A 26,278-nucleotide genomic window follows, 5' to 3' on the forward strand; every position below is an offset into this window, starting at 1 on the left:
CCACCACCGCCGCCGCGGAGAAAACCGCCGCCTCCGCCAGAAACCTGGTGTTTTTTCCACGCCCAGTTCGGCCACGAGGCTCGGCAATGTCGCCCGCCGTGCTCATTCGGCAGGTCGGGAAACGCCCAGGCCGGCCCTCGGTAGTGGCACTGAGCGCCGGCCGTTCAAACAGCCTGCTGTTCATCACGGACACCTTATCCGGGCGCCGTTACCTGTGCGACACGGGAGCGCATGTGAGTGTCGTTCCCGCCGGTACGTCCGACAAGCAGACTGCGGGCCGGGGCCCCGCACTGCTTGCTGCCAACGGTACGTCCATTCGCACATATGGAAAACGCTGCCTTTCTCTGCGGTTCGGAGGGCAGGTTTTCCGGTGGTCGTTTGTCACTGCCGACGTGCCTATGGCACTGCTTGGCGCGGACTTCCTCTGTGCCAATGGCCTGTTGGTGGACGTAAAGCACAGAAGGCTTGTCCAGGCCGAGATGTTCAGCTCGCTTGCTTGTGCGCTGCCTGCCTCGTTGAGCAGCTCATCGAGCGGCTCGCCGAGCGGCTTGCTGAGTGGTTCGGTTCCGGCTAGGTTGATCTGTACGCTTCCGGCAGCGAACGAATTCACCCGCCTCCTCGCCGGCTTCCCGGCCCTCACGCGGCCCACCTTCTCGGCGGGGGCCGTCAAGCACGGGGTGGAACACCACATCCCCACCACCGGGCCACCGGTCTACGCCCAGGCACGCCGCCTCGAGCCAACGAAGCTCGCGGTAGCTAAAGCAGAGTTCGCTACGCTGGAGCGGCTCGGCATCGTGCGGCGCTCCGAGAGTGCTTGGGCGTCGCCGCTCCACATCGTGCCTAAGCCCGGCGGGGGATGGCGACTGTGCGGGGACTACTGGCGCCTCAACGACGCCACCATCCCCGACCGCTACCCCGTCCCCCACATTCAGGACTTCTCCGCCCGGTTGGCGGGCATGTCCTTCTTTTCAAAGGTGGACCTCATACGCGGCTACCATCAGGTCCCCGTCAGGCCGGAGGACATCCCGAAGACGCCGGTCATCACGCCATTCGGACTTTTCGAATTTCTTCGGATGCCCTTCGGGTTGTAAAATGCGGCTCAGGCATTCCAGCGACTAATGGACAGCGTCTTTCGCGACTTGGATTTCGTCTACGTCTACCTGGACGACATCCTCGTCGCCAGTGCATCCCGCGAAGAGCACCTCCACCATCTCCACACCCTCTTCGAACGCCTGGGCCAGCATGGCCTCATCGTGAACCCCGCCAAGTGCCGGTTCGGCGTCGCCGACATCGACTTTTTGGGGCACCGCGTCACCAGGTACGGGGCCATCCCCCTACCGGCCAAGGTGGAGGCGGTGAAGGGGTTTCCGCGCCTCCGCACGATCAAGGGGCTCCAGGAGTTCCTGGGCATGGTAAACTTTTACCATCGGTTCCTGCCCCGCATCGCCCAGCTCCTGCGCCCCTTGCACGAGGCCCTCTGAGGGAAGCCGGGCAAAGGTGACGTTACCTGGACCGAGCAGATGGACGCGGCGTTCGCGGGCGCGAAGCTCGCCTTGGCTAACGCCACCATGCTCGCGCACCCGGCGCCCGATGCACCGATCGCCCTCACCACCGACGCCTCGGACTACGCGGTGGGCGCGGTGCACGAGCAATGGGTGCGTGGTGCCTGGTGTTACGTGGTCCTCCCGGTGACTACCTGGTCTCGGTGACCCCCGGACCGTGAGAGGAACTCCGCCAGAAAGATCTATGATTTATACGCTTTCGCAACGCAATCAATATGAATTCCGGTCAATAAGAAACCCCACACCAAGGATCCGGAGTAATCAATAATATATTCCCCAAGCAATCAACAACCATCAACAATCAATCCAATATTACTAAGATGGCCATCTTATATATTATGTCCCCCCTTCCCCACTCACGACCCCTTTGGTCCCTGTCCCTCACAATGTCTCTGGGCCCCTCCAGACCAAAGTGAAGGTCGGCTTCGCCGCACACGGGCGGTTGAACGAACCCCTGGCTGACGTGCTCCCAAACGTGCACGTCACGTACCGGGAACAATGGCTGCAGCGCACACCTCCTTGCCAAGCAAAGCGGGCAAAGCAACGCGCGGCTTGCCCAGCGCGCGAGGCCCAAGGTGCGACCCGTACGCGTCCTTGTGGACAGTGAGGCGAACTGTGCCGGACGCTTGGTTCCGTGCACGAACCCACGGCAACTTGACGTGTAAATGGGTAATTACCCCGCGCAGGTAACTCCTTTCGCCAGACGGGCTTTCAAACGCAGCGTCCCCCACGCTGCTCAATATCGATACCGCTCGCGTCGGAGCTCGGCGAGGAAGAGGAAGAGAATCGCCGCTTCTCCCGGACCTCGTGTCTTTTCTTCTTCCGTTTCCGGTCTCCTTTTCCCCAGAAGGGCTCCTGACCCTTTAATCACAACAACCTTTAATCGACTACACATTAATAAGCAAAGACCTGAATAGTAATTCACATAAATCCATAACACTGGCAACCGCTGGCGTTCTTCAGCCGGCAGCTTCGCCCGCCCGAACGCCGTTATAGTACCTTCGACCGCGAGTTGCTCGGGCTTCACCTGGCGGTCAGGCACTTCCGCCATCTGCTCGAGGGCCGTGCGTTCACGGCCTTCGTCGACCACAAGCCACTGGTCTTCGCGATGGGCAAGGTCGCCGAGCCGTGGTCAGCCCGGCAGCAGCGTCACCTCTCGGCCGTGTCCGAATATACAACGGACATCCGGCACGTCGCGGGGAAGGACATAATCCGGTGGCGGATTGCCTTTCCCGGTCCGTCGCCCATGCCGTCCACCTTGGCATCAACTATGCCCGGATGGCGGCGGACCAGGCCGCCGACCCCGGCGTCCAGGCCTTGCGGACCACCGTCACGGGCCTCCGCGTCACCGAGGTGCCGTTCGACGGCGTGGGCACGGCCCTCTTGTGCGACGTCTCCCTCGGGCGGCCTCGCCCCATCGTGCCCGTGGGCTGGCAGCGCCAGGTTTTTGACGCCATCCACGGCCTGTCCCACCCGGGCACGAAGGCCTCCCAGAGGTTGGTCGCCGTCAAGTTTGTCTGGCATGGCCTCTGGAAGGCCGTCCGCGGCTGGACCAGGACGTGCCTCGCGTGCCAGCGTGCGAAGGTGCACCGACACACCCAGGCCCCATTGGCCCCGTTTACGGTGCCGGAACGTAGGTTCGACCACGTGCACGTGGACCTGGTGGGACCTCTTCCCCCCTCGCGGGGTTTCACCCATGTCCTGACAATGGTGGACCGCACCACCCCGTGGCCGGAGGCCGTGCCTTTGGCGGCGACGACGGCGGCGGACGTCGCGCAGGCGTTCATCGCCACCTGAGTCGCCCGGTTCGGCGCCCCCTCAGACATCTCGTCCGACCGCGGCCCCCAGTTCACCTCGGAGCTCTGGGGGGCGGTCGCGCGGGGGCTCGGGGTCCAGCTGCACCGAACCACGGCCTACCACCCCCAGGCCAACGGCCTATGCGAGCGTTTCCACCACTCGTTGAAGGCCGCGCTCCGGGCCACCCTCCACGACGGCGGCTGGGTCGACAGGCTCCCCTGGGTCCTGCTGGGCCTCCGGACGGCGCCCAATGACGACCTGCGCGCATCCGCGGCGGAGTTGGTCTTCGGACAACCGCTGCGGGTGCCGGGCGAGTTCCTCCCCGACCCCACGGCACCATGGTCCGCGGCGCAGGAGCGCTCCGCGCTGCAGGAGACAGCCCGGAGGTTCGCCCCGGTGCCGACGGCGCACCACGGGCACCCGCCTACGCACGTCGCCCCGGAGCTTCGCACCGCGGAGTACGTCTTCGTCCGGCACGACGCCCACCGGACACCACTGCGGCCCCCGTACGACGGGCCTTTCCGTGTGCTGGAGACCGGGGTGAAACATTTCACCTTGGACATCGGCGGTACTCCCGACCGCGTCTCAGTGGATCGCCTCAAGCCGGCCCACCTCGACGTAGACCACCCACCGCCGGTGGCTCGGTCCCTGCGTCGAGGCCGCCCCCCTGCGGGCGCACCCCTGGCACCACCCAGCCCCGCCGGCACGCCGCCCCCCGGTCCGGCACCCATCCCGGGTGCAGCCGGAGGCATCCCAGCTGGCATCGCTGCACCCCGGACGCCGCCAGTCGCCAGAGGGTGCTTCGGCCGGGTCATCCGTTTGCCCCGCAAACTGGCCCTCCAGGTGCGCGGGAATTCTGGGGGGGCACGTGTGGCGGACACGAAAGCTCACTGGCGTGAGGGCATCATTCCGCGCACCAAGTGGGCGGCGGCCACGCCCGAGGGGTAGGCGTGGCCGCAGGATATACACTGGGCGCGCAGCCCGGAGCGCTAGAGTGCTACAGTGGAGCTCTTGTAATAAAGACTCTTTGAACTTACCGCGTTGTCCGCTTCCTCCTTGCTAAACAAGTAGCGTGCGTAGCACCGCGCTTCAACATCATGTATTGTTGTTAAACTTTGTAAATAGTGTCCCATGACCTTTGGGAAGAGAATCCAGAATGATCTGATTTTAAATCTAAATAATCACATCGGTATGCTGTTTTTGATTTGCATCTACAATGTATGAGATGATATATTTTCAGTATGACATAAAGATTTCTAAATGTTGTTTTTCCTCTCGTGTTCATGGAACCCGGATATGACGTGGGATCTCGAGCAATTAGGAAAAACAATATGGAAGAGGGAAATATGTTCACATGAAAATCCACTATGCTGTTTGATAAAAACATGTCATGTCAATGATAACTTTCACATTGAAAATAAACAAGCAACAAGCGGACAAACGGACTCAAATGCAATACCCTCTCCTCTGGCGAGGGTAAAAAGAGGAACCAGTGAGTGTCGGTGAGCAATGGTTCTGGATTTTGATAGTTTCACCAGATGGGGTTGATGGTGGACCGTGTGAACTCTGCAGAAACGTGAGGGTGGCATTGTGGAAAGAGCAGAGGGTGCAAGACCGTAAAGGAGGCGGAAGAAGACAGAGATCATCGATTCATCTGCAATGTGAAAGTGATTGACACAGACTCAGCTCAGGAAAATAAACCTAAACAATGACTAATTAATTTATGGAAATAGGAAGATAATATGTCATCAAGATTTTATGATGTCATTGTGGGAATGGAGATGGTGCTGCATTTTATTACCAAACCTAGGTTATCCTGAGGCATGAACAGCCAACCACAAGGTAAAACATACTGCTTCTACTCTCTCAACAGTGGATGGAGACCCTCAGTGTCAGACATGAGATCAGGGCTGTCTCTCCAGACATATCTCAAGTTTTCAGCACAGTCTGGCATCCTGTGTCTTGCTCTCCAAACTCTCTGCATGTGAAATCCAAGGCTAACTCCACACATGGCTTCCTGAATTCCTCTACTCTCGAAGGAAGGAACAACTGGTCCTCTCAACGGAATCTTTTCATCTCCTCTCGCTGTCAAGGCAGAAGTTCACCAAGGAAGGGTTCTGGGCCCAGTCCAATTCTTGATCCTCATAAATGATCCCCCTGACTCTCTACAAAAATCCCCTTTATCTATTTGCTGATGACTCCATCCTCTACAGTGACATCCATCATCCTTCATATCGGCAGGCTGCATCCTCTTCATCTCTTCAGACCTTGATAGAATCACAAGCTGGTCAAACACTTGGATTATATCTTTCAATCCAGACAAAGCTCACACTCACTATCTCTCGCTCCAAAAAGACCATCTGGCAAAACTTCCTTGATACTTTCTTAACAATCCACTTGAAGCAGTTCAGTTGCTCAAACTCTTGGGTCTCACCATCAGCCATGATCTTTATTGGACAAAGCACATTTCATACTTGGTCTCCAAAGCCAGTCGCAGTCTGGGCATCCTCTTTCATGCAACGCCCTTCCTTGGCACACCTGGACTCTTATCCACCTGCAAGGTCTTCACCCACAGCTTGATGGAGTAATGTTCTCCCCTCTGTGCCCCTGCGTCACACCTTACTCAGTTTGATGACATGGATACCAAGACCTTCAAGATCATTGAATCTCCCATAGTGAAGCTGAGTCTGTGAGTCGATCACTTTCACATTGCCGATCAATCGATGATCTCTGTCTTCTTCCGCCTCCTTTCCGGTCTTGCACCCTCTGCTCTTTCCACATTGCCACCCTCACGTTTCTGCAGAGTTCACACGGTCCACCATCAACCCCATCTGGTGAAACTACCAAAATTCAGAACCATTGCTCACCGACACTCATTGGTTCCTCTTTTTACCCTCGCCAGAGGAGAGGGTATTGCATTTGAGTCCGTTTGTCCGTTTGTCTGTTTGTCCGCACAGAATAAATACGATTTTCTCTGCAACCGTTGGTCCGATTGACATGAAATTTTCACCATAGGTGTAACTCCACCTGTACAATTTTTTAATGATAATTATGACGTCATAGATCACGTGGTTCGGCTGCCATCTTGGAAAAACCGAAAACTTTTGCACCTCCATATCTCTGAAAGCGCTGAAGAGAGAAAATTGAGACATGGCTCATTGTAAAGAACTCTTCATGTGGAATAAAATGTGTTGATCATGTCAAAGGTTCCTCCATTATGACGTCATAATTCGACAAGTACAAAACTTCATCCGATCAAGATGAAATTTCTTGAGCATAATCTCAGACTAAATTGGTTTAGAAAAAAATAATGATGACGTCATCAGTCACGTGGTTCGGCCGCCATATTTGTTTGAACACAAAAGCCTTAAAAACCACTGAAAATACATCTTGGCGAGGGTTTGCAATCTCTGATTGCTCTTTCTTGTTTCCTTTCTGTGGAATGAACTTCCACATTCTCTTCAAACCTATTCTTCCCTCCAGGTCTTCAAGTTGGTGTGTTTCCCACTCTCTTCCACTGTTCATTTTGTTCTGTTCCATCCTGATCCGTCCTCTGCTCTCGCTCCTCCACGAGCCTCGACTTTGTGGCTAAAAACCCAACCACGAAATAGACCACACCGGGTGAAACGGGCAAGATTGTTCTCAAGGTCGTTTGTGAGCCAGTGGGGTTTTTCTGATTATCGAAAACAGCTTGGAAGTCCTTCTGAGATGAGCTTGGTATCCAAAATATCAAAATCCTGAAAAAACAAACTTCAGCTGGATTTGAACCCACTTTCTCCAGAATATAAATCCCAAATTCTCACCACTTTGCAACAACAAGACATTCGAGATGTTTCTTCTGGAAAAGGAACTTCTGATGAGTTCTGGACAATTGTCACATTATTGTTGAATATTCAAACAGTGAATCTGATAAAGGTAAATATAAATGTAATTTACTAAACAACAGTGAATATGATAAATGTAAATATAAATGTAATTTACGAAACAACAGTGAATCTGATAAATGTAAATATAAATGTAATTTACGAAACAACAGTGAATCTGATAAAGGTAAATATAAATGTAATTTATGAAACAACAGTGAATCTGATAAAGGTAAATATAAATGTAATTTATGAAACAACAGTGAATGTGGAATTCAATGTAAGCCTTGGTGTTGGGCTAGCGGCTAGGGTGCCGGCTTAGGATCCTAGGATCCTGGGTTCGTAATCCCGGTCGATCGCTGAATTAACGCCAGGGGGGTTGACTCAGCCTGTCATCCTTCCGAGGTCGGCTAATTGAGTACCAGTTCACTGGTAATTCCCTGTTTGTCGTTAAAGGCGGCAAAAAGGGTTGGCGTCAGGAAGGGCATCCGGCCGTAAAACATTGCTTCAAAAAGGGGACCAAAAAACAACAACAACCATGGTTCCCGAAAAAGGCCAACCCCCGCCTTGCGGGGAAAAATGGCCTCTAAAGGTGTTTTTTTTTATTTATAGTGAATCTGATAAAGGTAAATATAAATGTAATTTATGAAACAACAGTGAATCTGATAAAGGTAAATATAAATGTAATTTATGAAACAACAGTGAATCTGATAAAGGTAAATATAAATGTAATTTAGTAAACAACAGTGAATCTGATAAAGGTAAATATAAATGTAATTTATGAAACAACAGTGAATCTGATAAAGGTAAATATAAATGTAATTTACGAAACAACATTGAATCTGATAAATGTAAATATAAATGTAATTTACTAAACAACAGTGAATCTGATAAAGGTAAATATAAATGTAATTTAGTAAACAACAGTGAATCTGATAAAGGTAAATATAAATGTAATTTATGAAACAACAGTGAATCTGATCAAGGTAAATATAAATGTAATTTACGAAACAACAGTGAATCTGATAAATGGAAATATAAATGTAATTTATGAAATAACAGTGAATCTAATAAAGGTAAATATAAATGTAATTTACGAAACAACAGTGAATCTGATAAAGGTAAATATAAATGTAATTTACGAAACAACAGTGAATCTGATAAAGGTAAATATAAATGTAATTTACGAAACAACAGTGAATCTGATAAATGTAAATATAAATGTAATTTATGAAACAACAGTGAATCTAATAAATGTAAATATAAATGTAATTTATGAAACAACAGTGAATCTGATAAAGGTAAATAGAAATGTAATTTACTAAACAACAGTGAATCTGATAAAGGTAAATATAAATGTAATTTACAAAACAACAGTGAATCTGATAAATGTAAATATAAATGTAATTTACTAAACAACAGTGAATCTGATAAAGGTAAATATAAATGTAATTTACTAAACAACAGTGAATCTGATAAAGGTAAATATAAATGTAATTTATGAAACTACAGTGAATCTGATCAAGGTAAATATAAATGTAATTTACAAAGCAACAGTGAATCTGATAAATGGAAATATAAATGTAATTTATGAAATAACAGTGAATCTAATAAAGGTAAATATAAATGTAATTTACGAAACAACAGTGAATCTGATAAAGGTAAATATAAATGTAATTTACGAAACAACAGTGAATCTGATAAATGTAAATATAAATGTAATTTATGAAACAACAGTGAATCTAATAAATGTAAATATAAATGTAATTTATGAAACAAGAGTGAATCTGATAAAGATAAATATAAATGTAATTTACGAAACAACAGTGAATCTGATAAAGGTAAATATAAATGTAATTTACGAAATAACAGTGAATCTGATGAAGGTAAATACAAATGTAATTTATGAAACAACAGTGAATCTAATAAAGGTAAATATAAATGTAATTTATGAAACAACAGTGAATCTGATGAATGTAAATATAAATGTAATTTACGAAACAACAGTGAATCTGATAAAGGTAAATATAAATGTAATTTACAAAACAACAGTGAATCTGATAAAGGTAAATATAAATGTAATTCACTAAACAACAGTGAATCTGATCAATGTAAATATAAATGTAATTTATGAAACAACAGTGAATCTAATAAAGGTAAATATAAATGTAATTTACTAAACAACAGTGAATCTGATAAATGTAAATATAAATGTAATTTATGAAACAACAGTGAATCTGATAAAGGTAAATATAAATGTAATTTATGAAACAACAGTGAATCTAATAAATGTAAATATAAATGTAATTTACGAAACAACAGTGAATCTGATAAAGGTAAATATAAATGTAATTTATGAAACAACAGTGAATCTAATAAAGGTAAATATAAATGTAATTTACGAAACAACAGTGAATCTGATAAAGGTAAATATAAATGTAATTTACGAAACAAGAGTGAATCTGATAAAGGTAAATATAAATGTAATTTACTGAACAAGAGTGAATCGAATGAAGGTAAATATAAATGTAATTTATGAAACAACAGTGAATCTAATAAATGTAAATATCTATCTATAATTCCAGTAATCTCTGTGTGTGTGTGTGTGTGTTTGTCTGTGACCGCTGTTTCTCGACAACTACCGGTCCGATATACTTGAAACTTGCCAGGTATATTGCTGGGGACCCGAGGATGTGCCTTTTCAAGGTTTCATATTAATCGGACAAGTAGTTACCGAGCTATGGCGATTTAGCCGTTCGCCGTTCGCTTTGGCTTTGCGAATGGACCAAACCATTTCATGTAAATAGAGGTGGGGGGGGGGGGGTTCTGTGGTCGTTACTGGCTTTGCGAATGGACCAAACCATTTCATGTAAATAGAGGGGGGGGGGTTCTGTGGTCGTTACTGCCACGTGGTTTCAAAGTTGTTTTTTGTTGTTGTTGTTTGCACGCATGTTTTTTTGCACGCACGTAAGGGCAAGCACGTACGGGCACGTCCTAGTATATGTAATTTATGAAACAACAGTGAATCTGATAAAGGTAAATATAAATGTAATTTATGAAACAACAGTGAATCTGATAAAGGTAAATAAAAATGTAATTTACTGAACAACAGTGAATCTAATAAAGGTAAATATAAATGTCATTTACTAAACAAGAGTGAATCTAATAAAGGTAAATATAAATGTAATTTATGAAAGAACAGTGAATCTGATTAAGGTAAATATAAATGTAATTTACGAAACAACAGTGAATCTGATAAAGGTAAATATAAATGTAATTTACAAAACAACAGTGAATATGATAAATGTAAATATTAATGTAATTTACTAAACAACAGTGAATCTGATAAAGGTAAATATAAATGTAATTTATGAAACAACAGTGAATCTGATAAATGGAAATATAAATGTAATTTATGAAATAACAGTGAATCTAATAAAGGTAAATATAAATGTAATTTACTAAACAACAGTGAATCTGATAAAGGTAAATATAAATGTAATTTACGAAACAACAGTGAATCTGATAAATGTGAATATAAATGTAATTTACTAAACAACAGTGAATCTGATAAAGGTAAATATAAATGTAATTTACGAAACAACAGTGAATCTGATAAAGGTAAATATAAATGTAATTTACTAAACAATGGTGAATCTGATGAAGGTAAATATAAATGTAATTTACTAAACAACAGTGAATCTGATCAATGTAAATATAAATGTAATTTATGAAACAACTGTGAATCTGATAAATGTAAATATAAATGTAATTTACGAAACAACAGTGAATCTGATGAAGGTAAATATAAATGTAATTTACGAAACATTAATTATCAGATAAATGTTTAACAAATTCAAGGTTTTCACAAACAAGCCCCGTGATCGATGCACTCTCAATATATTTACGAAATTTCATATTAAAACGTTTTTATTTTTCCATTTTTGGGAAACAGTAAATCGATATATTTAATCCTTGATACACCAAACGGAACCGGAACCTTATTCTCTTTCTTTTCCCCTTCACCTTCCCCAGTGGGACTGAAACACGGAGCTTTTGACTACGAGAGGGAGAGGGTTTCCCCGACCACCCAGTGTGGGTTCAAGGTCAGTCCGGATGTTATTACTGAAGATTCACTGGAGATGGACTCGGTTATAACTTATGAAACCACGAGAAATACTTCACTCAAGTGGTTCCATCTCCTAAATAAATTGTAATGTTCAGTAATCGAGTGAAATTTAGGGAATATTTCACAAGGTGGGGGTGGGGGGTTGTAATGATGCAGCACACAGGCCTTGGGAGGAAGATTTAAATCCTTGTTAATCATTGTGCATCTCTTCATTTACAACTTGTATTGTCCCCTCACGCTACCTCCTCATGCTATCCCCCTCATGTTATCCCCTCATGCCATCCCCTCACGCTACCTCCATCATGCTATCTCCCTCATGTTATCCCCTCATGCTATCCCTTCACGCTATAGCCTATACCCCTCATGTTATCCCCCTCCTACTACCCACGTCCCCTCATGCTATATCCCTCATGCTATATCCCTCATGCTATATCCCTCATGTTATCCCCCTCATGTTATCCCTCATGCTATCCCTTCACGCTATACCCCTCATGTTATCCCCCTCCTACTACCCATGTCCCCTCATGTTATCCCCTCATGCTATATCCCTCATGTTATCCCCCTCCGACTACCCACCTCCTACTATCCCCCTCCTATTATCCTCCTCCTACTGTCCCCTCCCCCTTCCCTTCCTAATATCCCCCTTATGCGATCCCCTCATGCTATACCCTTCCTGCTATCCCCCTTATGCGATCCCCTCATGCTTTCCTCCTCCTGCTATCCCCCTTATCCTATCCTCTTCATGCTATCCCCCTCATGCTATCCTGCTATCCCACTTATGCAATTCCCCTCATGCTATCCCCTCATGTTATCTGCCTCCGACTACCCACCTCCTACTATCCCCCTCATATTATCCCCCTCCTACTGTTCCCCTCCTACTACCCACCTCCTACTATCCCCCTCATATTATCCCCCTCCTACTGTTCCCCTCCCACTTCCTTTCCTACTATCCCCCTCCTGCTATCCCCCTTATGATATCCTCTTCATGCTATACCCTCCTACTATCCCCCACCTCCTATCCTCCTCCTACTGTCCCCCTTCCTTTTTCCTTCCTACTATCCCCTCATGCTATCTCCTCACGCTACCCACCTCATGATATCCCCCTCCTGCTATCCCCATTATGCTATCCCCCTCATCCCCCTTTCTCTTCCTCTTGGGCAGAATTTTGTGAAGGCCGTGTGGGGCGTGTTCTCTGCCTGTGGCTCCACCCAGGGAAAGGAGGTTCCTTCTCATGATCCAGGTGTGAAATTACCCACAATCCCTTGGCAGTAGTGTGTGTGTGTGTTGCTTTGATTTGGTGTGTTGGTTTGCATGTGCTCACCTGTGTTGTGTGTGTGTGTGTGTGTGTGTGTGTGTGTGTGTGTGTGTGTGTGTGTGTGTGTGTGTGTGTGTGTGTGTGTGTGTGTGTGTGTGTGTGTGTGTGTGTGCGTGTGCATGCATGCACTGGTTTAATGTGTTGGCTTGCATGTGCTCACCTGTATTCTGTATGCACATGTGTTGGTGTGTGTGTTTGTGTCCACACAAGATAGTGATTTCATTTGTAATTCAGGATACATAAATGTTTCAGGATACATAAAGGTTTCAGGATACATAAAGGTTTCAGGATACATAAAGGTTTCAGCATGCACTTGTTTTTATTCCATGCATAGCTTGTTTGCGTAAAAATTACTTTCATCCCAAATGTTGCTCCTCTTCATGTTTTTTTGTAGTATAAGAATGAGTACATTAACCTTTTGAACTTTCCTCCTTTTCCTTAACCCTTTATCCTTGGCCTGCCCCCCCCTCCCCCCAGGAGTTCTGAAGTGGGGGCCCCCAGAAATGGCCGAGTGGCTTCACAACAACCGCCTGGGTCAATATGCACAGCATTTTGCTGAGTTTGATGGCAAACTCTTCCAGAAACTGCTGCACCTCTACCAGCTGGTATTTGATACAGGGGACGTGTGGCTGGGTGGGGGAGTGGAGGGGGGTCTCAGTAAACTTGTGTAAAATACGAATATTCCCCAACTACAGCATAATAATGAATTAGTTTAAAGCGTAATTAAACCCAGAAATAAATACTGACTTAATTAGATATTTGAATGTATTTTAACCAAACTCGCACAAAGATATTCTGCAATGCACCGAATAGAATATAAATTTGGACAAAAAGTTCTGTTTGAGATACGAAGTAATCCAAACACTGACGGAAGTGCCCGTGTAAGTGACGTCACAGCACCAGCAGACTTACTGGCCAGCGACATTGGAACACGCCTTGTCATAACAATGGATTTTATTTGTTCCAGAATATTCTTTTAACTGGAATACAGTGAAGCAGAACAAAAGAATGTTCAAACTGCATCTACTGTGGAAGAACAAAGTGAAAGTGAAAGTGCCAGTGTGGAGGAGAGCGTGGGCAGGAAAGGCTTAGATTACAATCTTTTATTGGGATGGAAACTTTAAATTACAGTCTGTGATTATTTACTTCCTCGGCTTCAATAGGCAACTTGTAGAAAGTGAAATGTAACGGGTACAAAACCCGGGATAAACGGTTATGAGAGCAAAATGCGACCATAAAGGGAACACGACCATAAATAACATTGTTTACCTTTTCCATGTCAGCATTAACAGCTCTAACGTTTGGCACAAACCCAACACAGCACATCACCAACACAGCACTAACCCATCACCCAAAGAACACCATCCCTACTGTGAAGCATCATTTTTATGGGGATGTTTCTCATCAGCAAGGACCGGGGCATTTGTCAGGATAGAAGGGAAAATGGATGGAGCCAAATACAGAAAAATCTTAGAGGAAAATCTGCTGCCCTCTGCAAGAAAGCTGAAATTGGGACGGAAGTTTACCCGAAGAACGACCCGATCTCCACAGCTAAAGCCTCACTGGGGTGGTGAAGGAGCAAAAAGATAAATGTCCTTGCGTGGCCCAGTCAGAGCCCAGACCTAAATCCAACTGAAAATCTGTGGCAGGACTTGAAGATTGCTGTCCATCAACGCTCCCCACGCAACTTCACAGAGCTTTAACAGTTTTGTACAGAAGAATGGGCAAATATTTCCCAATCAAGGTGTGCAAAGTTGGTTGAGACCTATCCCAACAGAGTCATATCTGTAATTGCTGTCAAAGCTGTTTCCACCAAGTATTAACTCAGGGGAGTGGACACTTATCCAACCAAGATACTCTAGTTTTGTGTTGTTAATTTTCTGAAATTTGTAGAATTTGTTTTTCACTTCGATGTTGTGGGTTATGATGTGTAAATAAAGGTGGAAAATTCTGATTTCATTCAATTTAATTCCAGGTTATAAGGCAACAAAAGGTGAAAACTTTGAAAGGGGGTGTAGACTTTCTATAGGCACTGCATAGCACAATATCTCAAAAGGTTGTGGATGACTGACAATAAAACTTGGTGGATGAGTTGGGTTGGTGACAAGATCAAGCGAATTAGACTTTGATTCAGGTCCGAATCCAGATACGACCTGTTAGTGGGATACATCGGATGGTGTTCAGCCTGACGAAGGTGTGCTCTCTACCGAGTGCCGTTCTAGTTCTTTCTGTTCTGGTGTTGTGATGTCACATTCTCAAAAAATCTCACTTTGGTGATAGCCCAATGTTGGCGGACAATGTGTACGGATTCACAATATTTATTGTTCAATATTCCATAAAATACAACTGTATTAAAAGCAAATTTCAAGGAAAATTAATGAAGAAAAATTTTCTACTCATGGACTTTGTTCAAAGTTCTGGGTTAAATTTCACCTTGATTTGGTTTGAAAAACCCAAAACCCCAATGTAATGTGAAGTGTGGTGTCTGTCCGTGTGTTCGTCCATCTCCTGTTTCCGGCAGCTGTTTCCCGTGCTGCTTTTGAAAAGCTCTGTGTGCAGGCAAAGCTGAACAGATACATTTTAAACATATAAATACAACATGAAATCGAAGTTTGTTTATTAACAGTGCATTAAAACAAGACCTTGGCTGACAACACGGCCTCGAGATATACAAACTCGCCTATAAGTAATCTAGCGTGGGTTTGAATCCCGACCCAGCTATAAACTGTCATCCTTGTGTTTCACAGGCCAGGTGATTCAATGTGTGTGCCATCCCTCGAATGGACGTTAAACTGGCGTCCCTTCTGCCAGCATTATTTGTGGAGTGGAGTGAGGGAAAAGGGGATGGTGGAGGGAGTGAGGGGAGGGGAAGCAGACACAAGTGGGGTAGGGAGAGGAGAGGGGTAGGAGGAAAGAGGGTACATAGAGATGGTGGGGGGGGGGAGGAGGGTGTGAGGCGAGTGGGGAGAGATAGGAGTGAAGGAGAGGGAGAGTGGGATATTAGGGCGGGTCATACTCAGGTGCCAAAATGAATCTGAAGGAAATCCTAACATGAGGGGTGTCTATATTATGTTTTTTTATGGGGAATTCAAATATGAGTTTATTTTTTGGATAGCATAACTCTAACCTACATCAATTTGTATTTCTAAATTGCCAATTTTACCCTTTCGAACCCCTTTATAAGATATTAAAAGATATAAGGGAAATCATTCATATTGACACAGCCAAATCAAATGTACATATTTATTAACAGGTGAACTGCATGTATATCACTGGTTACAATTACAAAGATCAATCTCCTTACTTCTTGAACTTTACCAGGTTGCACAAGTCCTGCTTTGACTCATTCTTGGACATCAGCCTCCTGCTGGTCTCCTGAGCCCTGATGCCTCCATCCCTCTTTTCCTGTGAGAAGTAATTAGCAGAAGCCTCAGTCACCATTTTAACAACCCTCTCAATGCTTTGTGTGTGGCAAGGCCAGTTGAGCACCTCCATGGGGGTGTTGATGAAGTTCTTCACCTCCGAGGTGCTTAGGGAGCAGGTGAGAGGTGGCTCTGACACACCTTCTGACCAGCTGATCAAGTTACCAATGCTGGAAGCATCACAGTTGATGTCAGGTGTCTTTCTGGTCCTGACAGAGGAGTCCCCCAGCTGAGTGTCTGGGTCCCCCTCTCCCCTGATGGCCAGGAATCTCTCCACCCCCTCAGTCCTCTCCTTCTGATCCTCAGAGCACAGCAGTGTTTGGAGGATGGCTTCACTGTGGGCATACCAAGCAGATCTTCTCACAGTCGGCATCACAAGGTCCAGCACCTCCTTCCTCTGGGACTTGAGGCAGTCCAGCTGAAACAAGATGTGCCAAGAAACAAGAACAAGGCCCTTCGATCCAGGAGTGCTTGACTTTCACGTTGAATCAACATGGATAATACACTCCAATGATGAATTCCACAATGAATTGCAGATTCCTCCAGTTCTTTCCTTTCAGTCCATGCTTTGACACCCAGAGCCTGAGAAGTCTGTTCGCTGTGGTGAGCCAGCGGCTGTGGTTTACTGGTCCAATCTCCACTAGAGCCAGCCTTGCAGGAAGCACTCCATCACTGATTGCACAGACAATTTTATAGCCATAGTGTTGATCAGTTGAGAGATCTTCAATGGCCTTGTCAGACAGCTTGATCAGTGGAGGGCCAACAAAGATCCGGGTGAAGTTTGGATTGATATCCAAGTCTGTAGCAGAAGCAAGGAGCTTTCCTATTGGCCCGGAAAATGTGTTGTCTGACAGAGTAGGGCCATCAAGGTGAACAATGAGATGGCGCCGGGGAAGTTCACCAGTGTGCAGACTGCACACCAACCAGACCAGCTTTCTCCACAGGTGCAGCTCCAGCTTCCGCATTACTCCAGCTTTCACACCAGTGTTGACATTTGTTGAGTCTCCTCCAATGGCCCACAAGGTCTTATCAAAACCCCTCTCTTTCAGCCAGGCAAACAGGACCTTAGCAATCTGCTCCGCATGTGACTCCTCTTTATTTGCTTTCTCTGGGGTAAAGTGGAACAGATAGTAGCTACCAGGCTCACTAACAACACTATAGTGTTCTTCCTTGATCTTTGCAGGAAAAGATTGGTCACTGCCCTCAGCTTCCATCATCACATTGGTCAGGTCAATCCGCCCATCAAAGAGGATGCACGAGATCCTCCCCTCCTCCCTGCACTTCTCATCAAACTCTTCCCCCAGCTCTGTCATCAACTTCTCCTGTGCTCTATTGACCTTGTTCTTATCAATCACTTTACTTGTATTGTCTTCTGTGATTCCTGCATCAATCAGAGCTGCAGTTGCTATCGCTGCAGTTGGCCTCAGCCCCATGCCATACCTTACACTAGCAAGGGCAATGTTTGGAATCTCATCATAGTTTTTCTGGACCTTTGCTGAAGCTGCAGGCACAGTGTCAGTTTCAGGGAAGAGCTCAACTTCAGTGACAAACTCATCTTCAGCACCCCTTCTCTCCAATTCCAGATCCTCATCACCATCTGACAAAAATCTCTCAACATCTTTCCTGGCTGCCTTCTCTGCTGCTGCAGCATTTTCCTCCTTGCTCCTTCTCCTTTTCTCTGCATTCTTTTTCTTTTCCTGCCTTTCCAATGTCCTCACCTGTCTCTTGTGCTCTGGCAGATCAGGGCTCCCCATTTGGTGGGGTCCTTTACTTCCAACCTTCTCTTTCTGTCCCTTGATGTAGGCAAGATCTTTCACAGGAATCATTTTCTCTCTGCTGCAGGAACAGTTAATGTGGGCTTGGATCACTCAGCCCTCACCGGCCTCACAGCCTCCACCTCACAACTGGTAATCTGACACTTGCATGGCAAAATATCAAATAAGTTGTCTAACTTGACAATGAACCTCTCCTTGGCATCAAGTTTGCCCTTCCCAAGAGAAAACTTCACTGCCTGATTCCAGACCTCCTTGAGCTTGGACATGATGGTCACCTTTTCATTGATAACAGGAGGCTTGAAAAGAGCATTAGCTTTGCTCCACTGACAAATCAGACCAGGGTAGATGTCAGACACGAGCTGGTCCACTGGGTAGTTCCTCCTGTCATCTTCACTTTGCTCCCTCAAGTAGATGCCATACCTCAGGATATCCCTCACAGTTGGCAGTTCAGACACCAACAGCTCCTGCCCAGTGCCAACAAGATTACTTAAATGAGAACTTGATTTCATCCTTGTTCTGACTTGGGCCATTTTTAGTAGTTCACACTGAAATAAAAACAATAATACACAGGTAAGTATCCACTACAGACAGATATTAAGGTATTACACAGGTATTACAGAAAACCGTCAAAATATTCACTTCACAGGTCACTATTTTCCTTCACATGTAACTCAGGCTAGCAATAGGTAAGTACACAAATCAATTAACAAATATAATATAAAACAAGGTAATTTACATCTAAAATTATTATCTACTAGCCGAAACCCGTGGAACATCCACGGAAGGGAGGATGTGGTGTATGGATAGAGTGTACCATTATGGATGGCATAGGGGATTTGCTTGTCCGAGTAAGAGTTAGGAAGAAAGATGAGAATGAAGAGTGCATATATGAACAACGATCGCCGACACCGGCACAAATGCATGCTCTGGATTGTCCACTCAGTGGACGGCTTGCTTTTGCCTTCACCTGTCCAATCAGCGGACGGCTTGCTTCGCCTTCGCCCAGCAGACGCCAATACGATGGCGTCGTAAGATGGCGTCGTATCGGCAGTTAATCGGATGCTTTTGGGCCCCAACGTCGGCTAATTCAGATTTTTCGAGTATGGCTGTATGTGATAAACAAAGAGCGCGGTTCGTAGATCGTAAATCCATTAGTGCCGTGGGCATCGGGTCACTGGGTGCGGCGTAAAAGGGATAACAAAGTCGAGTCCTTACGCTATTATTATATAGATTTGTTCCTCAGGTTCCTAATCAAAAACGTACTTACTGGCAATGCCATAAGAAGAGAAGAGAAGACTGATGGATAAGGATTGCCAACCTCCTCAACATCGAGCTTTCAGCAACAAGATGGCTACAACTGCCGTCCCAACAGGGAGTTACCAAAATAAAAGCTCTAACTTCAAAATAAAAAACGTCTCTTTTTCCAGAAGAATAGCAAAATAATCAAAAATTTAATAATAATCAACTGCAAATTGATGTAGGTTAGAGTTATCAGAATTTTTAAAAACCTCAGATTTGTGTTCTACACACCAAAATACGTAATATGAACACCCCTCTCGATTGATTTACCAAAAAAGAAGAAGAAGTATGGCCCGCCCTAGTGGGATATGGAGGAAGGTGGTGGATATTTGGATATGGACGAAGTGGACAGGGAGGAGTTTCCTTCTATGTCCATCCTATTCACTGCATTCCTCTCCACCTCATTGTTTGTCCATGTCTCCATCTATGTTGTCCTTCAACTCTGCTGTTGTCCCCCTCCCACTCTCACTACTGTTCCTTTTGTCCTGTTGCATCCTGATCCTTTCTATGTGTTCTATCTCTTGCACCATCATTGGCTCTGTTGCCAAAAAAGTCATAGGTTGGCAACCATTGTGCAGGCTTTGTGGGTCGAATGGTCTCTTTGTGTTGAAGTTCCTTGGAAGGGATGTCATTGATTAGATATTGTGAGCCATGGTGTCTGGCCGTGCATTCGTCTGTCTCTTGTTTAAGGCGGCCGCTTCCCACGCTACATTTGAAAAGTTCAACATTCACTTTTGAAATTACGGTAGAAGGATTACGGTAGGTAACGGTAGAAGATTACGGTAGATTATGGTAGAAGAATTACGGTAGCACCCAGCCACCCACGGGTCCTAAAATACTGTACTTCCGCTCTTTCACTCCTCTCTGTTCTCTTCACCCTCTCTTTTGCTCAAGGTCATCTGCCATCTGCTTGGAAATCAGCCAACATCACCGCTTTACACAAAAAGGTGCAAAAACAGATCCTAGCAACTCCAGACCAATCAGCAAAGTCATGGAATCCATCATTGCTTCGGATATGAAATCTTTCCTCTTCTCCAATGGCTTGATCTCTGATCATCAATTTGGTTTCAGACCAGGTCACTTTACTCTGGACATGCTGCTTCTGCTGTCTCAACAATGGAGGTCCTCAATGCCAAACAGGAAATTAGAGCTGTCTCCCTCGACATATCACGTGCCTTCGATACGGTCTGGCACCCCGCTCTGCTCACCAAACTCTCCTCCTTTGGTATCCATGGAAATCTCCACTCATGGCTGGCGGACTTCCTCTCCAGTCGTAGTCAACGTGTGGCCCTGAATGGGTTTCTCTCATTTCCTCTTCCTGTTCAGGCTGGACTTCCCCAAGGCAGTGTTCTGGGCCCTGTGCTTTTTCTGGTCTTCATCAATGATCTCTCTGACTCTCTTGAAAATCCTCTCTATCTCTTTGCTGATGACTCCACTCTCTGCCGCTCCATTCCTCATCCCTCAGATCGGCAGTCTGCAGCCTCCTCACTCTCTGCAGACCTGGACAAAATCACAGACTGGGCAAACAAGTGGAACATGTCTTTCAATCCTGACAAATCTCACACTCTTACGATGTCTCTCCGAAAAGACCGACTGGACAACCCTCCCATCCACTTTCTGAATAATCCTCTCCAAGAAGTTCTGTCACTCAAGCTTTTGGGTCTCACTATCTGCCATGATCTTTCCTGGGAAAACCACATTTAAAATATGGCCTCCAAAGCAAGTCGCCGACTGGGCATCCTCCATCGTGTGAAGTCCTTCCTTGGCACACCTGAGCTCCTCACCACATACTAGGCTTTCATCCACAGCTCAATGGAATACTGCTCTCCCCTTTGGGCTGGTGCTCCTGCCTCACACCTAGCTCGTCTTCATGCTGTTGAAACCAAAGCGTTCAGAATCATTGGCATCTCCCGCGATGAAGCTACCTCCAAGGGCCTTTCACTTACTCACCGCAGGCAGGTTGGTGGTCTTTCTGTCTTCTACCAACTCCTCTCCGGCCTTGCTCCTCCAGCTCTCTCTGGGCTCTGTCCCCCAAATATTCCTACAGGTCGCACAAGATCTGCCTGCAACCCTCTTATGGTTAAACTGCCAAAATCAAGACTCTCTGCTCACCTTCACTCCTTCATTCCTCTTTTCTCCCACCTCTGGAACAAACTCTCCCACTCTCTTCAATCCCACTCCTCCCTCCAGGTCTTTAAAACAGCTGTTCACCACCATCTCGTATCTTCTCCCACCCAAAACCTTGATCTTTTCTACCCTCGCTAATTTCACCCCAAATCCACTTTTTTGAAATACCAGCTTTTTTCCTGGAAGTCCTTGGTGTCCTTGTGTTTATACTTCTCCCACCCCCCCCCCCCCCCCCACCTTTCCTACGCCGCCTCCCCGCAATCACTCTTCCTCCCACACATTCCCTATGTCCCTGCTCTCAAATGTTGTGTTTATGTGCTTCCCCTTCTCTCCCCATCTTGTCTACCGCTCCCCTTTTTATATACTTTGTTTGTTTGTTTGATTTGTTTATGTGATAAATGTTAGCTCTTTCACGAGCCTCGATTATGTATACAAAAAAAAAAAAAAAAAAAGAACAGGCATGAATAATGATGATGCCAAATTTTATTTCACAAGCATCATATTTTGCAAGCACAATCACCATTTACTGCTCACCAAAGCCAGCAAGCACCATTCACTTCTCACCAAAGCCAGCAAGCACCATTCACTGCTCACCAAAGCCAGCAAGCACCATTCACTCCTCACCAAAGTCAGCAAGCACCATTCTCTGCTCACCAAAGCCAGCAAGCACCATTCACTGCTTACCAAAGCCAGCAAGCACCATTCCCGGCTCACCAAAGCCAGCAAGCACCATTCACTGCTCACTAAAGCCAGCAAGCACCATTCACTTCTCACCAAAGCCGGCAAGCACCATTCACTGCTCACCAAAGCCAGCAAGCACCATTCACTGCTCACCAAAGCCAGCAAGCACCATTCACTGCTTACCAAAGCCAGCAAGCACCATTCCCTGCTCACCAAAGCCAGCAAGCACCATTCACTGCTCACTAAAGCCAGCAAGCACCATTCACTGCTCACCAAAGCCAACAAGCACCATTCACTGCTCACCAAAGCCAGCAAGCACCATTCACTGCTCACCAAAGCCAACAAGCACCATTCACTGCTCACCAAAGCCAGCAAGCCCCATTCACTGCTCACCAAAGCCAGCAAGCACCATTCACTGCTCACCAAAGCCAGTAAGCACCATTTACTGCTCACCAAAGCCAGCAAGCACCATTCGCTGCTCACCAAAGCCAACAGGCACCATTCCCTGCTCACAAAAGCTGCCTCACTGCTTGGAATATCGTTTTCGAAATTCAGGTTTTTCACTGGAGAGAGAATCTAATTAATTAATTCACCATTTCTAACAGATCCGATTGTTCAAAGTTGTGATTGGTGCCTGATGGCTCCAGGTTAAATGTACAATAAGGGAAATGGATTTGCACAGATCTTGGAACTTCCATCCTGAGTTGATTTATGGCAGACTCAATGGGGTAAAGAAGCTTTGCTTCTCACCTCGTTCCTCTTCACCTCCGAATATCATCCACCTCCTCACCATAACCTATCTCACCCCCTTCCTTACTTATCCCCCAAATAGGCTCCAGAAATGTTCCAGATGGTCATCAGAGAAGTGGCTCCATTAACTCCTCAGGATCGCATGCGCCTCTTGAGGGCCGTTGATCGTCTCCTTGAATGATCTTAACCTGGTGAGGAAGGTAAGAAGTGAGGATGGGCCTCTGCTCACCACGAGTTCTCCATCTATTTTATTTAAGTTGTGTGAAATTCCTTTCTAACGGATGTGATTTGACTTGTGATTCACCTTGATATTCCTTTTTTCACATCTTCCAAAACTATTTGTTTATTTATTTATGGTTTACCCTATTATTACTGCTCACACTCACCTGCAATTTGTACCTATTCAAATCGTTTTTTTGTCCTTCCTCTTCGTTTCTTGCAGAAACCCAGTCTCCCTCATCCGCACTGACCTCATCCTCACTGAAACCCTTCCTGTACCTCGTTCATCCATTCGACCTGCACATCCTGCTGTCCTTGTGATTCACCCATCATACCACCTCATGACCTTTACCACGCCCACATTTATGACTCCACCCATATTCGTGGACAACACCCAAGCTGGCAGAATATCACGTACCTGGAGTGGGATTGACTATAATCACAAAAATAATAATAAATTGATTGATTATATTTCATTCTGTTATAACAATTGTTCAACATATTCATTGCTTTTCATTAATTATTTGATTACATGATCACAGGTATCAATACCACAAGGTTTTTAAGGTGGTTTACTATGAGTGTGATTTTTAAGGAAAATGATTCAACACACATCGCCCTTGTGTTGTCCATGACATCCAGGTTGTAAAATCCCAAATTTCCATCCATAGTGAAATCCCATCTCTGAAATTATGATCCGACGTCCACCATTCGTATCATATTTGTGGGGAGATTTCCACAGCTCACAGTTTGTCATCCTCACAAATACATACATTTTGATTAGTAGGATGATCTCATAATGTGGTGAAATTCAGGTGTGGGGGGGCACAGCTTTAGGAAGGTAGATGTTGATGTAGAGGGAGATGAAGGCACTTACAGGTAGAAATGAGGAAAATTGAAAATGCAGGAAAACCTTTTTGTACTCTGTCCTTGTTCACATGGGGAAGAAGAAGATGTTTAAAATAGTTATTTTTCTGTGTTTGTTATTGAATTTGAAGTCGTCCAGAAGGACTCGTTACGAAGTTTGGTTTCTGTGAAGATTTAGCACAATCAGGAGAACAACCTAGAATGAGATGAAATAATTATTTTAACTGAACCAGGTGAGATCTTTCACACACCTTTTGGTCCTCATGTGTTGCCATGAACCAGCCAGTGATGTGTGTCACCAGTCAGGTGTGGACTCTTTGGGTGATGTGTGGTTAGAGATGCTGTTTAACCTCCGTCCTGGTGTTTTGGTTCCTCTCCCTCTAAACACGGATTCGCTTATGACTTAGAAAAGTAGTTTACGCTTATTACGCTTGTGTGTGCCTCCTGTGGGAGCAGGCTAATGCTTTCTTACCTTACCTGAAATAATAACATTTATTTTACTGCAAGTTAACCGATCATTCCAATGATTATTTCAGGAAACATTGTTGTTTTATCATCACTTCATGCAATTCTTCAATAAAGATTAGAATTTGGGAATTTCTGAATGAAAATTGAGTTCTTTATTTTACTCGAAGGCTGGGCAGGGCTTGTCAATCAACTGTCTCAAGAGGGCGTGGCTTATTTCCGGATACTGAAACACTTATTGTGTGCTGGTTGGGGAATGTCCGTCCATGTGTCTATAGTTACACAAGATTACGAGTTCCTTGAAATACGGGACTTTCAAAATGACGTAATCTGCCCCAGAATGCTCAGCACGCGAGTGCAGAACCCCGAGTAATGAAGTAAATCGGAGCGGTCTGGACATCTTTCATGCCTCCTCTGGACATCTTTCATGCCTCTGGACATCTTTCATGCCTCTTCTGGACATCTTTCATGCCTCCTCTGGACATCTTTCATGCCTCCTTGGACATCTTTCATGCTTCCCCTGAACATCTTTCATGCCTCCTCTGGACATCTTTCATGCCTCTTTTGGACATCTTTCATGCCTCTTTTGGACATCTTTCATGCCTCTTTTGGACATCTTTTATGCCTCCTCTGGACATCTTTCATGCCTCCCCTGGACATCTTTCATGCCTCCTTGGGACATCTTTCATGCCTCCTCTGGATATCTTTCATGCCTCCTCTGGACATCTTTCATGCCTCCTCTGGACATCTTTCATGCCTCTTCTGAACATCTTTCATGCCTCCTAGGGACATCTTTCGTGCCTCCTAGGGACATCTTTCATGCCTCCTAGGGACATCTTTCATGCCTCCTCTGGACATCTTTCATGCCTCCTCTGGACATCTTTCATGCCTCCTCTGGACATCTTTCATGCCTCTTCTGGACATCTTTCATGCCTCCTCTGGACATCTTTCATGCCTCCTCTGGACATCTTTCATGCCTCCACTGGACATCTTTCATGCCTCTTCTGGACATCTTTCGTGCCTCCTCTGGACATCTTTCATGCCTCCCCTGGACATCTTTCATGACTCTTTTGGACATCTTTCATGCCTCCTCTGGACATCTTTCATGCCTCCACTGGACATCTTTCATGCCTCTTCTGGACATCTTTCGTGCCTCCCCTGGACATCTTTCATGCCTCCTCTGGACATCTTTCATGCCTCCTCTGGACATCTTTCATGCCTCCTCTGGACATCTTTCATGCCTCCTCTGGACATCTTTCATGCCTCCTCTGGACATCTTTCATGACTCTTTTGGACATCTTTCATGACTCTTTTGGAGATCTTTCATGCCTCTTTTGGACATCTTTTATGCCTCCTCTGGACATCTTTCATGCCTCCCAGATAAGGATTGGAGAATGAAATGACGAAAATACTTTTAAAGAAGCCAAGAGTACTTGTAAGCATACCTGTGAGAAAGGTGTTTATCTCTGCACAACAAAACAGTTTGTGAACTTCCTGATAAACTTGTCCAAAAAGTTAATATGGCACAGTCCATATCACAAAAACTCTCGACGATGTGCGCCAGTGAAAGTTCGAAGATGGTGCGTTCTAACTAAACCTTTGTGCTTCTTACCAAACAAAACAAAACCAGATGGGAAGGTCATATTTGGGACTTGTCCATGCACAAGGCAAGTTTAAAACAATATTTACTATTAATCATGTTTGGGAAGAAGGAGAGGGTGGGATTTGAAACTGCGTGGGCTGTGAGTGTTGTTATATATTGTTGCGGTTCTGAGAGTGTAAATATAACATCAACAAGCGTTACGCCTCGGTCCCCCGTCGGGGAAGTGATGTGAGTTGACAAAGTGGAACACGCAGAAAACATGCTATGATATGATATTTCACTCACAAGGGTCAGACATACATGGAGGCGGCCATCTTGGATTTTGACGTGGTGACCCAATTTTCAATAGCGGTCTTCCTTATGCCGAGATACACCCACACACCAAATTAGAAGTTGGTACTTCG

At 45.6% G+C, this 26,278-nt stretch overlaps 1 protein-coding gene across 1 annotated transcript in view; it reads left to right on the top strand.

Annotated features, from left to right (window-relative positions):
- LOC137423630 (uncharacterized) overlaps positions 1-24,403 on the top strand; it is a 293,418-nt gene extending 269,015 nt beyond the window's left edge. Inside the window, exons 5-7 of the mRNA XM_078773966.1 lie at positions 13,144-13,271; positions 22,803-22,920; positions 23,163-24,403. Coding sequence (XP_078630092.1) covers positions 13,144-13,271; positions 22,803-22,901 — 227 coding nt within the window. The 3' untranslated portion in view covers positions 22,902-22,920; positions 23,163-24,403. The remainder of the gene's footprint in view (positions 1-13,143; positions 13,272-22,802; positions 22,921-23,162) is intronic.
- Positions 24,404-26,278: the final 1,875 nt, after the last annotated feature.

The sequence above is a fragment of the Myxine glutinosa genome, chromosome 3, assembly GCF_964187855.1.
Source record: "Myxine glutinosa chromosome 3, kmMyxGlut1.1, whole genome shotgun sequence".
NCBI classification, from domain to species: domain Eukaryota; kingdom Metazoa; phylum Chordata; class Myxini; order Myxiniformes; family Myxinidae; genus Myxine; species Myxine glutinosa.